Here is a 16,737-nt window from a genome sequence, read left to right on the forward strand (position 1 = left end):
TATATGAATGAACATGATAAAACATCTATCATAAGTTTCACCTCAACATTTTTTGATCTGTAATATAATCTTTAGCCGCCAGAGGAGAAGAACGTAGTATTACATTACATGACAATATCGGGCTGCGGATTATCAGTGCTATCACTATTAATTTCTATCATCATCTACGTATGTCTCGGGTAAGTTACCACCCCGTCCATCAAGGGCTGTTTACATTGATATACATGTACTACTTTCCCATTTCTTAATTATAAAAACCGACGGCAATTTCCATGAATAATTGCGGATACAGTGCATTGTTACAGTAGCATCGCTCCTCTTGCGAAACGGTCGGAACAACGTGAGAACCACAACAAGACAGACGACGCTGAACACATGTATGGAATACTTTTGAAATTGTTTATCTTGATATGACGACATTGATAAATTATCTGCAATAATGACATAGACGAAGATGACGATGACGACGACGACAACGATGATGATGATGATGATGATGATGATGATGATGATGATGATGATGATGATGATGATGATGATGATGATGATGATGATGATTATAATAATGATGATGACAACGACGATGATGGCGACGATGATTGCTGGAGTTGAGTGTGACTACAGTCATTCAATTGTAGATTTATTTATATAGCAGTGTTTCACTGATATCATATATATTATCCTTAAAAGCAATTAATTCCATCTCTTTCAGAAAACTAAATCGGATACACAGGAATGTGCGCATAAATTTAATGTTTGCTATGTTGATGTCGTATGGTCTTTACCTTACGAGTGACGTCACTCTTTGGGAGGATATTCTTGAAGGAGAGGTGAGCTACGTCATTCTGATTGGTGAACGGCCACAAAAATGTGTCGATTCGCAAGTCCTAGGTGAATCAATGTTACAATATTGTTATTTTATAATTTATCAGTTTATGTCCGTAGAATTCGTGATAAAATGAAAACCGTCAAGAGGCACTGATTTAGCTAATGATGAAATGTCTCTTTAATCAGGGGAATTCATAGCCTATGTAAAAAAATATATTAGTATTCGGAAAATTATTTCCAAGACCATAAATCGAAATGTACAAAAATCTTTTCATCGTCAAGTTGAGGAAAATATACGGCAACTTAAGCTCACAATAAAATAGTCCTGGGTGCGTGACGTATGACTTGTATTTCTATATTTTCTGTCACTTTACTTTCAGAGGAATAACTCAACCTCGAGTTATAATCAAACCCTTCATTGTCGTGGCATTTAATCGTAGTGAACTTCCCCTCAATGTAAAAGAGTTAATGTGAATGAATGAATGACTTGACAATTACTACCTTCACAGCCGATTGGCTTTGTTATAAATATGCATAAGGTCATTTAATACGAACTGATAAAGTAATATAGTTTGTAATTCTAACATTTAGGAAGCCGATTGGGTGTGCATGGGTCTCGGCATCGCATCGCACTTGACATTCCTAGCTATGACGTTTTGGATGTTTGCGGAATGCCTCTTTGTTTTCTCCAATGCTACAGCCTTCTTTGAAAGTGACGTCAAACTGAGGACTTACTACATAATTGGTTGGGGTTGGTATACCATTGAAATCTCAACTATACCCGATGTCTTTAGTGTACTCGTTTCTTATAGTCTCTCAATGTAAAAAATACTTTACTTTGACAAAGTAGATGGTAGCGTTCTTCAGGAGCATTTCTAGGATAAACAAATGTTTTTGTCATTGATAAAGTAAAACTGGAAGCCCATAGTATGATAATCTGGCGAAGACAAAATGCTGACGAAAGCTACGACATGAGAAACAACGACAACGTACATAGCATGGTATCAATCAGTGAAGCATGTAACATGGATGAGGCAATTTCAATTTACTGTGAGTTTTCTACCTATTTATCAATACACTCATTTTCACAATAAATGTTACAATGCTCCATTGATTTCATTTTATACAGGTATCCCATCAATCATCGTTGGTGTGACAGCAGGAGCGCTTTACGACCGCTATGGTGGCCAAGCGTAAGCTATTTTATATATATATATATATATATATATATATATATATATATATATATATATATATATATATATATATATATATATACGTTTGTACTAGTCGAGCATGTGCACGACATTTCTCATCCACACTTGTAATCTACCCCCGCCCCCCGAATTATTATGCGGTGTACAAACATAACCTTTACGTGGAGAATTGCAGGTTAGATAGTGCAGGCTTTCTAAGAATATGGTATGCCTATTTGCTATCGGGAAATCAAGTAGGTCGTTTGATCGAGAGCCAACGTAACAAGCGAAATTACTCAAATGCATCCTAAATATGCAACCATACTATTGGAAATTAGAATCGAAGGATTGGAACCAAAGCGTGTGCTAAAATTGAGTAACTTTTTCAAAGCCCTACTTGTCATAGAATATCAAATATGTATGATAAATTACTCTGCATACACAATAAGTCAAGAATAACTCCCTACTGTCTCAACGTGTCTTGTCGTTCGGTTTTTCCGACTTAGGAAAAGACTACTTCATCTCTAAGTCCTCAGACTGTACATGTGCAGATACTTGTTTTGTAATTTGCAAGAGGGACTGTAGTATTTCGTCACACATAAATATAGCTGATTGTTTTTGCAGGTGTTGGCTTGACACGGACGGCGGACTGATATGGACTCTTGTTGGGCCAGCTATCATGGTCTTTACCGTGAGTCTTGTGCAGCATGTTTTCTGTGACAATGAAACGTTTTCACACCTCAAGTTTGTTCACACCTCCAGCTGTTTAAATGCCTGCATTTGGATCTTTCTGTCAGATCAAGTGTGGACACTGATGAAGGACAAGCTATTTGTTCGAAACATGTCTGTTTTGCTAATTCACAGTGGAAGAAGAGAACTGTTATGTAATTCAATGTTAATGCTTCCGTGATGAACATACAAAGTCCAAACAACAGCCTCACAGCTATAAAGATAATCAGAATATAATCAAAAATCTTGTCTAAAGCTGTTTTTGTTTTATTTTATCAAATCTTTTCACATGTTATTCACAGTCTATACTCGTTTATTTCAGTTCTACTATATACTACTTTACCTGAGCTGATTTTTACAAATAACTCACTGACCAGTTTGGGATTATAACGCCCATTTTTCCTCTCATTTTCAGGTGAATATTTTGTTACTGATTCTCAGCACCAGAACAATGCTAATCGCAGAGAAAATGGAACTGAGATACAAAGACGAACAAAAGCTGACATTTACAAAGTATGTCAACACACAAAATGTTCATTCATCTTTATTTCTTGCATGTAGATTTTCCATTCTGAGGGTAAATGCAAAGTATGTTCTTACATAGACTTGCTCCAAGTCTGTGGACATATTAATTTTTCAAAAAAAAAAAAAAAATGAAGGACTAAACTTCAGCAGACTGTTGCACTAAGTGGTAGGCTGTTTTGAATATCGTTGGGCGAACGCTTTGGTCAGCCAGTTACTCAGCTGCAGAGAAAAGCCAGGCGACTGGGACCAGTCTAGTTCTTACATCGAAACAGTGTATTATAGAACAACAATCCTTTTCTTTTGTTAACTTTTCTGTCTATCTACACTGATTGTGTCTGTAAAATTACAGCGAGGGCACGACTTATCGGAACACCAAATTAGGTAATTACCCAGCAACTTAGCTGAGCACTTTGCAATTTGACCTGGCATTTACCTAAACAAGAGTCTGTTTTATTGTCTGAAGACTGATAAGATATCCACCAAACTCAGCAGGCAGCTCCCACTGAGTAAACTGATATGCCTACACAGGAACAACCCATTTTCAACTGGCTCATGGGAAAATTGTGAAAAGGGGGAATAAATATTATGATGTAACACAATCTATTGTACTCATTTTGTGTCCTGGGCCTGAACCTGACAAGTTTTGCCTCTGTATGTTATTTGGAATTGAAACATCGCAGCATCCCTTGTAAATCTAGAGTTACAAAACTCGTCAAATTTACCACCTTCCATGAGCCCACCACCGACGTTGATGGAACAGTCCATTTTTATCATATGATTGGATGGTTGCTCTGATAGTCAGTGTTTCTTCAACAATATGTAATTGTGATTAAAAAACTGGTAATAACATGCATATATACAAAAACAGGACACAAAATGACAGCGGCAAATCATGTTTCAGTTACACTTTACAACATTTCATTCCGGCCCTTCAAAACTCTCCCATCAATACATGCAGCTGCCAGTCAAAAATGTTTTTTGCAGTGTAGGCATAATAGTTTACTCAGTGGAGGAGCTGCCTGCTGAGTGTGGTGGATATCTTATCAGTCTTCAGACCATAATAATAGATTTAATGTAATAGATTTACCGAACAAAGTTTCCACACGGGTACAAAGGTAACACGGTCACCAATAGGAAGCAATATTGGTGTTCTTTCTTTTCCTTCTTACAGAGCGTCTGTGAAGTCAGCAATATTTCTAAATCCTGTCGTGGGTATTTGTTTGGCGTGCCGATACCTCTGTCACGCGGATGTTATTTTTGAATATCAGTTCGTCGTACTTGCTGGACTTCAGGTATTTGTTTTAAATTTATAATTCTTTGATGTGTGCCTAACTGAAACACGTGAACTTGATGAAACCATGGATATAAGGATGTTAAATAAGATTTCCGTCAAAAGACATTATTAGCATTTGTTGAAAATAAGGTTATTCTATGTTTAACTTGATGTGATCACGTCATTATTTCCAATAACACCAGCACTACGTCTAACACACAGTGGTACCACATATACCGTATTATCGTTATTGACTTCTCTTTCATACATTTTTCATCACAGGGATTGCTAACGTTCTTATTCTATGTGGTGTGGAATCCAGAGGTAAGATTTAAATCAAGTGGCTGTCAGTAGTTCGGGTTTCTTCAGGTATTTTGCAGGCAATTTGAATGCATCATAAAAAAAAAGTCACTGAACACGTTTCTGCGCAGCTGAATACCCTCATCATTCAGTTTTTGATGATACAACTTTTGTGAAAATGTAATGAGATTGAAAAAGAACAGTTCACTCAAAATCATCCACATCCCATTTGCACAATACCACAAAACATGATGCAAATAGTTATCATTTCCCTTTATTGATCCTAGACAACTCCATCCAGAATGACCGAGGGACCGTAGACATACGATTTCCTGAAATCATCTGTAACGTTACTGTAGCTTGTGTTAACCAATGACTCCATTCAACGTTTCAGGTGAAGCATGCATGGAAGAAAGGGAAAGAAGATGAAGACGATGACGATTGGGTGAGGGGCAGACAGTGTATCTTAGCAACCACTTGTACGTTATAATTACAAAGCGTTCAGGTAAAACCTGGATGAGAAAACTAGGAAAACGCTTCTCCAGTAAATAGTCAGACAGTATTGTATAAATTTCCTTTATTGCATAAAGGATTCCGTTTATCAAGGGAAAGCATACGTTGGCACCAGTGTTTGTGAAACGTGAATGCAATGATTTTTCTCTTTTTCTACAGGTATCTACTACCAGAGTTAGATATCCTGGAACTACTACCAGTGTTGGAGATTCCGCGAAGCCTGGCGACATGTCAAGAGAACAGTCGTTTGCAGGTATGGCATTACTTTGTTGATCTTACACACAACCATGTACATTGTTTCGTTGATATATTTTAAAATTACACTGTTCTGGCCCTATTTGGAATCTTTACGAGCAGTCTCTTTGCCCCCTTAGCTAATTTTGTCTACTAAGTGACAAAAACAATTCTCGGATATGTGTTTCAATAGGTGGAAGTCATGAATCCAGAGATGGGCAGTTTACCAGAAGTGCAAGTCAGGTGAGTAATGATAGAAGGAATTTTTCAGGAATGTTTTGCATGTTTCTTTAAGAAACCGTTTCTTGCTTTACGCATATTATTCTTGGTAAAGTTACGCACATTCAATAACGTTATTATTCTCTATTTCTCAAGCTTTTTATACAAATACAGTAGTACAATAAAATGATGGATATCATGCCATATAGATAAATCAGATGAGAGAGAGAATTATGTTTAATCTGTGTTTTAGTACAAATAAGCGAATATCGGCTAGAATCGAATTATACTGTAACGCCCGGTCAAATGAGCGACACAGTCATAAGAACTAGAACCAGGGACATACATAAAACATCCTGTACCAAAGTCTCTCAATCAGCATACTCTCCTCTAGTCTCTGGTCCTCATTTACGACACTGTCAGATGGTCATGAATGATTTGTCAAGTTTTCTCCGTTTCCATTTATTGATATTTCAAGGTGTCCTTCTACACGCTGAATTCTCCAACACCAGACGATGACGTGTATGCCACATTCGTAGCGGGACAGAAGATAGCATATAAATCTTGAACACGACTGGAATATATCAGAGAACCAACACTGCCCATGGCTATAGTAGATTTCCACATCGAACAAACTGTACTCAATGTAAATGTACTCAAGTGTTAGGGTTAATCTTTGAATGTGCCAGGTTTGTGTGTAAAATCCTGGTTATTAAGGCTCGAACAATTACAATATGTTATCTTAGTCTAAGTAAATTACAAAAATAAGGAGAAAAATAAAACAAACTCAGTTCCGTCAGTCTGACTGGCCGTAAACCTGTCGGTCAGTTTCTTTTACACTTTGAACAATAACTACACTATGTTACTTTTTAATGCACTTCCGAATCGACGTGTTTTGCAATATTGTCCAATATTGCAAATCTATTCGTTTTGCTTTTGTGCTTGTATTAGACATGTCTGTCTTGACGAACTTGACACAACGGTATACACGGGACATGAACTCACATTGTTGTTGCTGCGCTTTCTCTCAAGTCACAGTTCAGATAGTTCCGTATCTGTTTCATCCTATACATGTGTTGACAAATCCTGGCATGGCACCGCTTAAATCGGTTCATGTTTCCTTCATTTAACTGTATGAGAAGGACATTCATTTGTACCAATTTCGTAGTAAAAAAATTGGACGAATATAAATATGCTAGATGCATACACCATCATACAGTACGATGTCGAATTCACCATTTGCTGCACTATTCTGTGGAAAAAAAATTAAAAGGAATTTTCCTTTGAAAGGGAAATACATCAAGTATGAAACATTCGCCAGAATCATTTGGTTTTGAAATGTTGTGTTGGTGATCCTGCAGACTCAATAAGTCATCTATGATTTATTTGTATTTGTTTACATTCAACTATTTTGTCCGTCCATAATGGTAACTCGGAATCCACAGTCAATGTTATGACTCCCGTGAAAAATGTAGTCCACAAAAATAATGAAATATGCTGTTCATAAACAAGAAAGAAGGGAGGGAAAGAGAGGCCTGTCAGGAAAAATACTAGCATACTATCAGAAATCAATAGTAAAACAAAGCATGAGCGTGTTTTTTCATCGACCACGTGACATGTATTTTCATTTTCTTGAAAAGTCATCACTATTAAAGTTATCATGTAAGCTTGTAGAAAAATAGTAAGATTAAACTTATTATTCGTAAGTGTGGAACTTTACTTGTCATTTAGTGGATTAAAAATAAACTAACTGTTTGCATCATGAAATATTGTTATTCTTACTTTATATTTCCATCTTTTGATATCATTGCAAGTAACTATCATTTTCATATTGAATTATAACAATAAATTGGCACGTCCTTAAACTTGTCCAGATAGCAAAAATACTTGAATAAAGTGTTTACCTCAGCTTAAAACAGGAATGGACTTCCAGTGATACAACCCTGCATCGGTGTCAAAAGTTTCGTAATTTTACTCTCCACATGTTAAAGGTCAGAGGTCATTCCTCTGTCATGTTCAGAGAACCTTTCCGAACATGTACACATACCCACTTGCCTGGTCATCTGACTTCCTGTGGACGACTTATCTGTACGTGTATTCTCATTGTTTTTATCATCATTCTCGACAAAAGACGAAGTATTAGACAGAATGCAGAAGTTTAGGTGGTTTTGATCAAAAAGCCATTTTTTGTTATATTTGTTAGTTCATTTTTTCCCATACAATGAGTGATTCATTTTGCACGACTGAATAACGCCCACAATATGGGCGGCAAGGGCCATGGCCTAACACTGCTATTAAGGCTGTTCATGCATACACTGAATATACGAAATACTCCTGTGATCAAATTCACAAAGCAAAACTGTGACGTCAACTTGAACAACCGACTAAAGCATATCAAAATGACGCCATAAAGGATGGTAAAGTTGCCCACTGGACGTATCCTGGAAGCAAATTTTATCAATGTATCATATGAATACATTGTGATGGCTATTCACTCACAAAGAATACCCGTAACGTTCGTAGGTGATCCGTTCGATGAACTCGTCTGTATCAATTGTTTTCTCTACCCTGTATGTGCAAGCTGTCTCTTTCACTGACTGGCTGGCATTTATTAATAGAAAACCGCTCCAATAGTCTTAAACCGTCAAATTTTACAGCTTCGCGCAGTCGGGCCAGCTAGGTCATGACGTACCAAGCAAAAAAAATGCTACTTTTGTTTGGAAATCGTAAAATTGCCACCTATCATTAAGATTTACATAAGAAAGACATCATATCTGAAATTTAGAAAAAAAATCAAATTACTACATACAGGCTGATTGTTACGATGTTAAGCTTATTTGGACACAATTTTTGCGTATGAACGATCCTTAAAATATCTGTTCAGCCAGGCTGTCGATACCGGATTTGTAAAAGAAGTATTTAAAATTGTTACGGTACTTGGAAAAACAAGTGAACTCATCCAGAATACTGTAATCTCAATATCGATGTCCGCAGAAAGGTATGATTGATAATTGATTTGTCAGATTACGACAAACGAGCCACAATTATTCACATTCTGAATTGAATAGCCGCACAACTGGTTTCAAAGACCTGCATTAAATGACGTCATTTTGACACTCATCGAACCGAATGTTTTTCATTGAAATGCAAGCATTTTGTTAAATTTGATTTATATATGTACAGAAAAGATTGAAAAACATAAGCTCTGCTCCACGTTTCGCCATACAGGATTGCCATGATTGGCCAAAGAGTTCGAAAAACATGGATCTTATTACAATCGAAAGTACCTACGTTTCACAACACAAAAATGTGGAGGGACCATGGGCGCCTGTATACCTCTAATGCGTCATTGACTGTTCCTTTGGTCGACCGGCGTGCACTCGCATGAGGTGCACGGAACAATCTGGATGATAGGACAGGATAGGACCATCTCACTAGCCGACGACGCACTACAAGTGCCTTTGAGTTGAACTGATTAGATCAATCGGCACGATTTATAGTTAAAGGCGACAACATTTACTGCTTTTCATGGTGTATTAAATAGATAAGCAAAAAAATCACAACCGAATGACGTAAACGCACGGAATTATGTAGAAAAGGTGATGATGCGTCGTTGTAGGCCTAATACAAGTGAATACAACATCTGGGACCCGGGTCTGAGAATGCTTTACCGTGATTATAAAAGCAACAACTTCGCTGGTGTGCATGTACACATCCAAGCAAAAAACGCCCTCTAGCGTCCTAGTGAGTGTCACACTGCAACGTGTGCTGGTGAGTGCGTACGTGCAGTACATACGTGTATGCATGATATATAGTGTACAATTCTACATTACCCTAGGTGGTAAGTTACACAGTGTGTACTTATCATCTGTCAGACTATCGTGTCTGAACACACGCCGGTGAATCTGTAAAATACTGACCACAGTGTTTGTGGAGTGACCGTGTACTGACTTATCATAAATTTGTGAACAATTTTGAACTTGAAGAATATGAAAGACGCCGTGGTATTTGCGTTGTTTAACTTGTGCAGTGATGAAGCTCTCTATTGGGTGGTGGTGGGCTTAATCATTTGCGATATTGAAATAATTGCTTCGTAGGGAAAATTGGTCTCGGTCATCAAAATTAAAAGAGTGAGCAAACGGGTACATTTTATGACGGCAGTTCGAAGTTTTGTTCGAAGTTAAATAGATAGACGTATGCAGTCAAAACCAGGGATTCATCTTATAAAGAAAACTCCGCAATAAATGCTGAATGATGAAAGTTTGTTCGAGCTCTCTTTTAGTTTCATGTCATATTATAAAACCTTGGTAAAAGCAAAATAATTGTGTTTCGAAAAGGAGGTCGCCTAAAAAAGACCGAGAAATGGTATACTGGGGATGTAAAGAAATTGAAGTAGTTTCAAAGTATAATTATTTAGGGGTCATTCTTTCAAGTTCAGGTGTCTGGTATCAGGCACAAAAATACATTGCAGATCAAGCTAGGAAGGCTTTGTACAATCTTGAGAGCACTTTATACAGATTTGATGGGCTCCATCCCAACATTGCATTTCACATATTTGATTGTAAGATACTTCCTATCCTTCTTTATGGTGGTGCTATTTGGGGGACACGAGATTGTGTCGATGATGAAAAAATCCAGCATAAATTCTGCAAATTTCTGTTAGGTGTAAAATTGAACACAACAAACTCTGCTGTAATAGGAGAATTGTGAAGATATCCCATTAAAACTTACCTTGATATGGAAATTTTACGTTATTGGATAAGATGTCTTCACCCTGAATGCCCTGAAATTGTCTATGATTGTTACAAGTACCAGTATGATCGAGCAGAAAAACGTGTAAACTGTTGGGCTTTATATGTAAAACATTTGTTGTATAAATATGGTTTTGGTGACTTCTGGATAAATCAGCAAACAATCGATTGTACTTATTTACTTCAACAGTTTAAAGAAAGGTGTTGTGATATCGCAATGCAAGAATGGCAATCAGAGATAGAGAGTAGCTGTAGTCTCCGTACATATGTAAATTTTAAAAATGCTTTTAATGTGAGAAATATCTTAAATGTATTCAGACTACTATATATCGCAAGGCTTTAGCCCGTCTCCGGGTATCATCCCATAATCTTCTAGTTCAAAAAGGAAGAGAACTTTGAATTCCGCTTCAAGACAGATTGTGTCCATTTAATTGTAACTGTATAGAAGACGAACTTCACTTTCTCCTGGTCTGTACTCAATATGAAAATTTCAGAGCCCATTTCATTCCTCAATTTTACTACACACCTGCTATTAAATGGAAATTTAGTCGATTTTTACAATCAGAAAATGAGAGCATCTTGGAAAATCTAGCAAAATATGTATTCCATGCTTTTAAACAACGTCAGCGTCTGCTTGGCAATGGAAACTAGAAATGTAACTTAGTCTGAAACCTCAAGTGACTGTAACTTTTCAATATGAAAATTGTACATTAAGGCCGGTGGCCTATAGTACTGAATAAATATGATGATGATGATGTCATATTATAATGGTTATAGACGAAGCACATGGGATATCGATAAAAGGAGATGTAGAAAGCAAGATTTTTCATTCCATTGCACATTGTTCGGTTATTAGAAAAAAAAAGACAACACACTGACAAATAGCATCATAAACAAATTGACCATTACAATAAGGAAAGCAATGAATAAAGAAACGAAAACATTATTACTCCTCAAAATGTTTTCGATTTGCCATCACTTTCCTGTCAAAAAATAAGGCTCTATTTCAACTGGCTCTTTCCTCTTTTCACATGTCCTCGTGTTTAATAGTGTGTCCTCTTTTGCGCTTACTAAAGTGGTACATCATACAATTGGATGCTGGAGCAATGTTGGCATGAAAATGTTTGTGTACTCAATCGCACATATCATGAAAGCTTCGTTGCACATGACATAGTTAGGCAAATTACAGACAATCTAGAGAGGTAAGTCCGCGGGGTACATGCTGTTGATGCACTCAATAGCAAGAGTAAGATACTCTGTCAAACCAAAGCTGTTCCCGCCCTGTCCCCTAATTTAAATATCAATGAATTTTCATGTAAATAAATGTGTGCAAAAATAAACTGCATTTAACATTATAATATTTATCTATCAGCTTCTGTATTTCATCGTTATAAAAAATTTGTACCTTGGAATTTGGCAGATAATTCTGATGAAAAGCAAAATGAGCAAATTTTCGGGGAAAATGTGATTTGAACAAAAACATCTAAAAGATGCTTACCTTGGGAATGTAATTTATTTGTCACGTGGGTCAAGGTACGTGGCAGCCATCTTTGAATTCGGTTTCACTTTTCGCATAGGTGTACAACATGGTTTTTCATAGTTTATAGACTTTCAAAACGAATAAAACAAAGCACATGTTTAATGTAGAGGGCAAATAATCAGCCTGACCTCAGAAAACGTGTTCTGAATACAAAATTGAAAACAAGGAGACGGGGTGAATGGTCTCACTATTAAAAATATGTGATGCGGTCGTGGTACGCCTTTAATACCCATTGAATCTCATTCATCCACATATCATTCCGCTCTGACGAAAAATGGTCCCAAGTAGCACATTAATACCATGAGAAGTTTAATGATAAAGTAAGAGAAATGTGTAAAATTATGAATAAACTGTAAAGTGGCGATTATTTTCGAAAGAATACTAATTAATCATAAACCTGTCAATGTTGTTCTTCGCGGATGGATATCGGGAATGTACCGAGCACTGGAAATTTTGTCGGGACAGCGTCTCTTCAGCACGCCCTTTGTAATTTGGAGTGTGGTAGAGTTTGACATCTACAACCTCGAAGAGGAACCAATTTTGCGGCCTGTCGCAGGTAGGTTGACTTCACTAACTGTCAGAGTCTGCATTTCTGAGGCTTATGCACAATGTTGGTGTGAAGTAATGAAAATGTAAGGTCATATACGAACCGGTCGCCACTCGTAGTTGCTTACTATATGCCAACCTGGGTGGCCGCCATTTTGTGTAGTATATAGACTGTCATTTTGGGTGAATATTACAAATTTTGAAACATTTTCGGGTGATCAGGAGCAGTGAATAAGAGATATTTCATGTAGAAATAAGAAAGGCGATGAACAAAGTAAAGGAAATGTGAGATGTGTTTTGTGTGAAGTGAGATGGAAAACGAAACAGCTCAGTAGTTAACTAACTGCAATATACATACAATATATCTGCATTTTTGCCCAGACAATCATATCATTCATGCGAACATGTCTTATGCAGACATTCCATACTTTTTGTAGAACACATTTGTGATATTCACTAGCGATGCAAGGGTGATAGCCAAGTTCACCGCATAGGGAATGCGATAAACACGGGCTTGGCCAGGTGATGGCTGGGTAACGTACGTGCACACAGCCAGCACACCTTGTTTGCTTCACCGTACGTTAGCACCCTATCATCCATCGCGTGTACTATTTTTCAAAGGTAGACATCGCCTCTCGATGGCATGATGCATAACGCTGATAAAAATAAGTTTTACCGGTGCAAAACACACATCCTTCAGATAACGAAAAGGTATGCTAAATATGGGCGGGGAACTTGTACTTGTTTAGCTGTAATATGAGTATTATGACCGTAGTCGCTGTGAGTAAACAAACCAAGTATGCCCAGTGTGCGTCGTTTACTATGTACTGTACAGCAAATTGTCGTTGACCAATGGTCTCGATGGTGGTTCTTCCGGTGCCGATTTTTTTTTGTCGGTAATACTCCCACAAGATGACGTAAGGTCAAGTGTGTAACCTCGGATCGCTGCAGTCATAAATCATTTCACACCAGGTGACATCATTGGTCAGAATGTTCTTTTTTTATTGGGACAGGGAAGCCCTATGACTTATGGTCAAGATAAGCTTGTAATACACCAGCTTTAATCGCTTGACGTGAATACAGATGGTTGCAGTTCTAATTTCAGACATTTTGAAAGTAGTGGTAGCTACATTCCCACTTTGACATTATCAGCTTCTCTACACATTTTATCATTGAAACATTATCATGTTTTTTTAGCTTGATTAAGTTCAAATGCTGGCAGAGAGATACATATGTTGCTAGTGTGAGTGCTTCCATTGAGCTCATTGTATGCGTTCAGAGGTAATGAAATGTGCTAGGACAACTCAGGTCATTCATTAAGTTGTGTGGTAAAATTTCTCTGTTCCATTCTTATATGCTCTTTCACTTTGGTAATATTAACGGTAAGTCCAAGTTATGTACGCAACAGGAAGCCATACATGTTGAACGTCATTTTGCTTCATGGTCCAATGATCCAAGTTTCGAAAAATAATTCCTCTTGATTACCTGCTTAAAGTGAAAGAAAATAAATTACATCGACACCGGTTCATGGCATTTGCAGTCAATATGACATTTCCAAAGAAATCTGTTATTGTGTAGGTGAGACATTTCATGGTCATCTGCAGAACAAATGAATGAAATGCTTAATTCATATCAAATTCTCTGATCAGTGTATTTTGTGCATCTTCATAAATACTTATCATGCCATGATTTTAAAAGTTACTGTTATGTGTTGTATGTTTGATCAACAAATTAAACACACCCCCCTAAAAAAATCCTACCAGTATACATTGAAATTGCCAAGATCAAACATTTAGACAATTATTCATACAGCTCCCTTGTTTTTTGTGTTCTTTTGTTTCCTGAACCATATCTTTCAAGAAATTTACACAAAATGGCTGGCTTGCATTCTCTTTGGGAGGCAAATAACCGTAAAACTGCAGATTGCTTTTACAGGCCATTTTGGCCTACTTTCCTGTTATTGATGGCTGGTGGTTGTCTATCCTATTCAGTATTTGTTACTCTTTTGGTGATGCAGGAAATGGAAGGTTGTTTGAGGTTGATGAAATATTTTGTTGTGCATATAGAACGATGGGCCAAAAATTCCTTTTGAATTTTGAGACCACATTTTCTTAGGAGCCCTCACATGGCTCTGTGAACCAACTGGACCCCTTAAAATTGTGTAGATTTGTGAAAGTGATCAATGTGGCCCAGTATTCTGCAGTCCTCTGGAATTTCAATTTGTGAATGCTGCTCATCATCAGTTTGAAAGTTTGTTCTCATCTTCTCACCTAAGATCATGATAGGGTCCCAACTGAAACATTATCTTGTGTTGAATCTACACTATTGTACACATACTATGGTAGTTGTCTTATCTGTTATATGCAGGTGGCCATGAAATATAATAATAGACATGACCACTTTCATATCAAACTGAACACTGAAATCTATTTGCTCTGGGTATTAATTTATACTGCTTTTATGTAGTCCATAAATATGTGGGTCTTTCCTGGTTATGTTCATGAGATAAAAATTGTGGAACTGTATGCTGCGAATGTGGAAGGTGCTGATTTGCATTTTTACAAAACAGGGTAACTGAAATATGAGAAGAGAAAATATTTTTGCTTTTTATGAGTTTGCCAGTGTCAAACCAATATGTTATCTTTTATCAATTAAAAGATAATGTTCATTAATGAAGTTAGATGAAGATGATTTGTTGCATGATAGTAATATTTTACAATATTTATTTTTTGCATATATGATACATGCACTCCATTGGAAACTGTAAAACATTCATCAAAGGAATAAAACCCATTTGCTTAATTAAAATTTTGTAGCCATTTAAGGTCTTGCCTTTCATAAAGGTAAATCCAGGGCATATGGACTTGCCACAAAGTAATGTCTATGAGATAACATCATTTCTAAATTGACAATAGCTAATTATCTCTTACCAATATCCCTTTTAGTCTATCTTCATTATGTCATCCTGTAAAGACTAGTGCTAAGTGCTAATAGACTGATCTCCATTTTATCTCCTATATAAAAGGTTCCCAGCTGGGTCCTTATGAGGGTGTTTAATTCTGAGTTCCAATATTGCACTCTCTTTAATGAGATTGCAAGAACATTCCTTTCACTCATGTTATAAATTAAAAGTGACATTTATGTTTCCTTCTCAAGATCCTCCAGGGGATGAACGTAAAAAATTACCCAATGCTTTATTAACTGAGTGCCAGATACTTTGTTTCCATGCTAAACTACAAAAGTTTTAAAAGGGTGAAGCGCATGAAGCGTATCTTGGTATTCTTTGTATTGTAATGGCTAGTGCATATTTATGCTGCAGATGTATTGTTTCATGCTTTTGCTCCCTGAAGAGACCAATCTTTGCCATAGTCAATGATAGAATTGAACAGTATACAACATTTAGTTATCAACATGGTGAAAGTCATCATGGTGTTTAACTACAGAGTACTACAGTAGTAGTACTTTTTATTTTTTTATTTAACTGGAGATATTCTTTGACTTGTCACTAGTTTTGGGCAATTTCAAGTTACAAGTTTACAAATAACATAATTGTTATGAACTGCAAAATCAGCCATAGTTACATATACCGCATATTACAATTTTTGAATTGAATTTTTGGTATATTTTCAGCACGATCACCAAGATGGTACTTCCAGCATATTGTGATGTCAGTAGTTTTCAGCTGCAATAATAAATTATGCCACAACAAAATCTGAGATTGGTAAAATTGTCTTTCATCCTTTCTTTTTGAAAATGACATGAAAGGAAAAGATGGCGGTACCCCCAGGCACAACTTTTTTCATTAGTAAAAAGTGCCACAATACTTCAGCACAACCCTTGTTTAACTATTCATAGCCAACCTGTAGTAAAATTCCATGGTTCGACACGATTGCCTCAGACAATTCTCCAAATCAATAGAAAGATTCTGAAGGCGGATGTGTTGAGGTCAGCGCTAATGCTATCATTTTGTGGTGGGTATTCATAGAGACCCAATGGGTCAGTCCTCAATAGAGAGCTTTGTCTGGAAGCTTCTACCATGTTGTCTATTCCACCAGGTAAGAAAAAAAAGGTGTGGCCGCTACT

The 16,737-nt window shown here is 36.8% G+C and overlaps 2 protein-coding genes across 51 annotated transcripts in view; both read left to right on the forward strand.

Annotated features, from left to right (window-relative positions):
- Positions 1 to 24: 24 nt before the first annotated feature.
- Positions 25 to 6,577, forward strand: LOC139132833 (adhesion G-protein coupled receptor D1-like). Its single transcript, XM_070699097.1, has 12 exons — positions 25 to 179; positions 713 to 830; positions 1,420 to 1,579; positions 1,958 to 2,021; positions 2,649 to 2,715; positions 3,169 to 3,266; positions 4,450 to 4,570; positions 4,834 to 4,875; positions 5,246 to 5,296; positions 5,524 to 5,617; positions 5,792 to 5,841; positions 6,296 to 6,577. The coding sequence occupies exons 1-12, from the start codon at positions 109 to 111 to the stop codon at positions 6,383 to 6,385; spliced, it is 1,026 nt and encodes a 341-aa protein (XP_070555198.1). The 5' UTR covers positions 25 to 108; the 3' UTR covers positions 6,386 to 6,577.
- Positions 6,578 to 12,098: 5,521 nt separating this feature from the next.
- Positions 12,099 to 16,737, forward strand: part of LOC139132834 (protein 4.1-like) — a 75,682-nt gene continuing 71,043 nt past the window's right edge. For 26 of the 50 annotated variants that reach the window (XM_070699102.1, XM_070699104.1, XM_070699103.1 and 23 more), the window contains exon 1: positions 12,099 to 12,664. The gene's annotated coding sequence lies outside the window, so the exon portion shown is untranslated. The remainder of the gene's footprint in view (positions 12,665 to 16,737) is intronic. The other 24 variants (XM_070699098.1, XM_070699100.1, XM_070699099.1 and 21 more) reach the window with 2 other exon arrangements.

This window comes from Ptychodera flava, chromosome 5, assembly GCF_041260155.1.
Source record: "Ptychodera flava strain L36383 chromosome 5, AS_Pfla_20210202, whole genome shotgun sequence".
Taxonomy (NCBI): Eukaryota; Metazoa; Hemichordata; class Enteropneusta; family Ptychoderidae; genus Ptychodera; species Ptychodera flava.

Coding starts and splice junctions, on each gene's coding strand:
- LOC139132833 (XM_070699097.1), top strand. CDS start 109: ATGACAATATCGGGCTGCGGATTATCAGTGCTATCACTATTAATTTCT. Junction 5,618..5,791: donor AAGAGAACAGTCGTTTGCAG/GTATGGCATTAC, acceptor GTGTTTCAATAG/GTGGAAGTCATGAATCCAGA. Junction 5,842..6,295: donor TTACCAGAAGTGCAAGTCAG/GTGAGTAATGAT, acceptor TGATATTTCAAG/GTGTCCTTCTACACGCTGAA.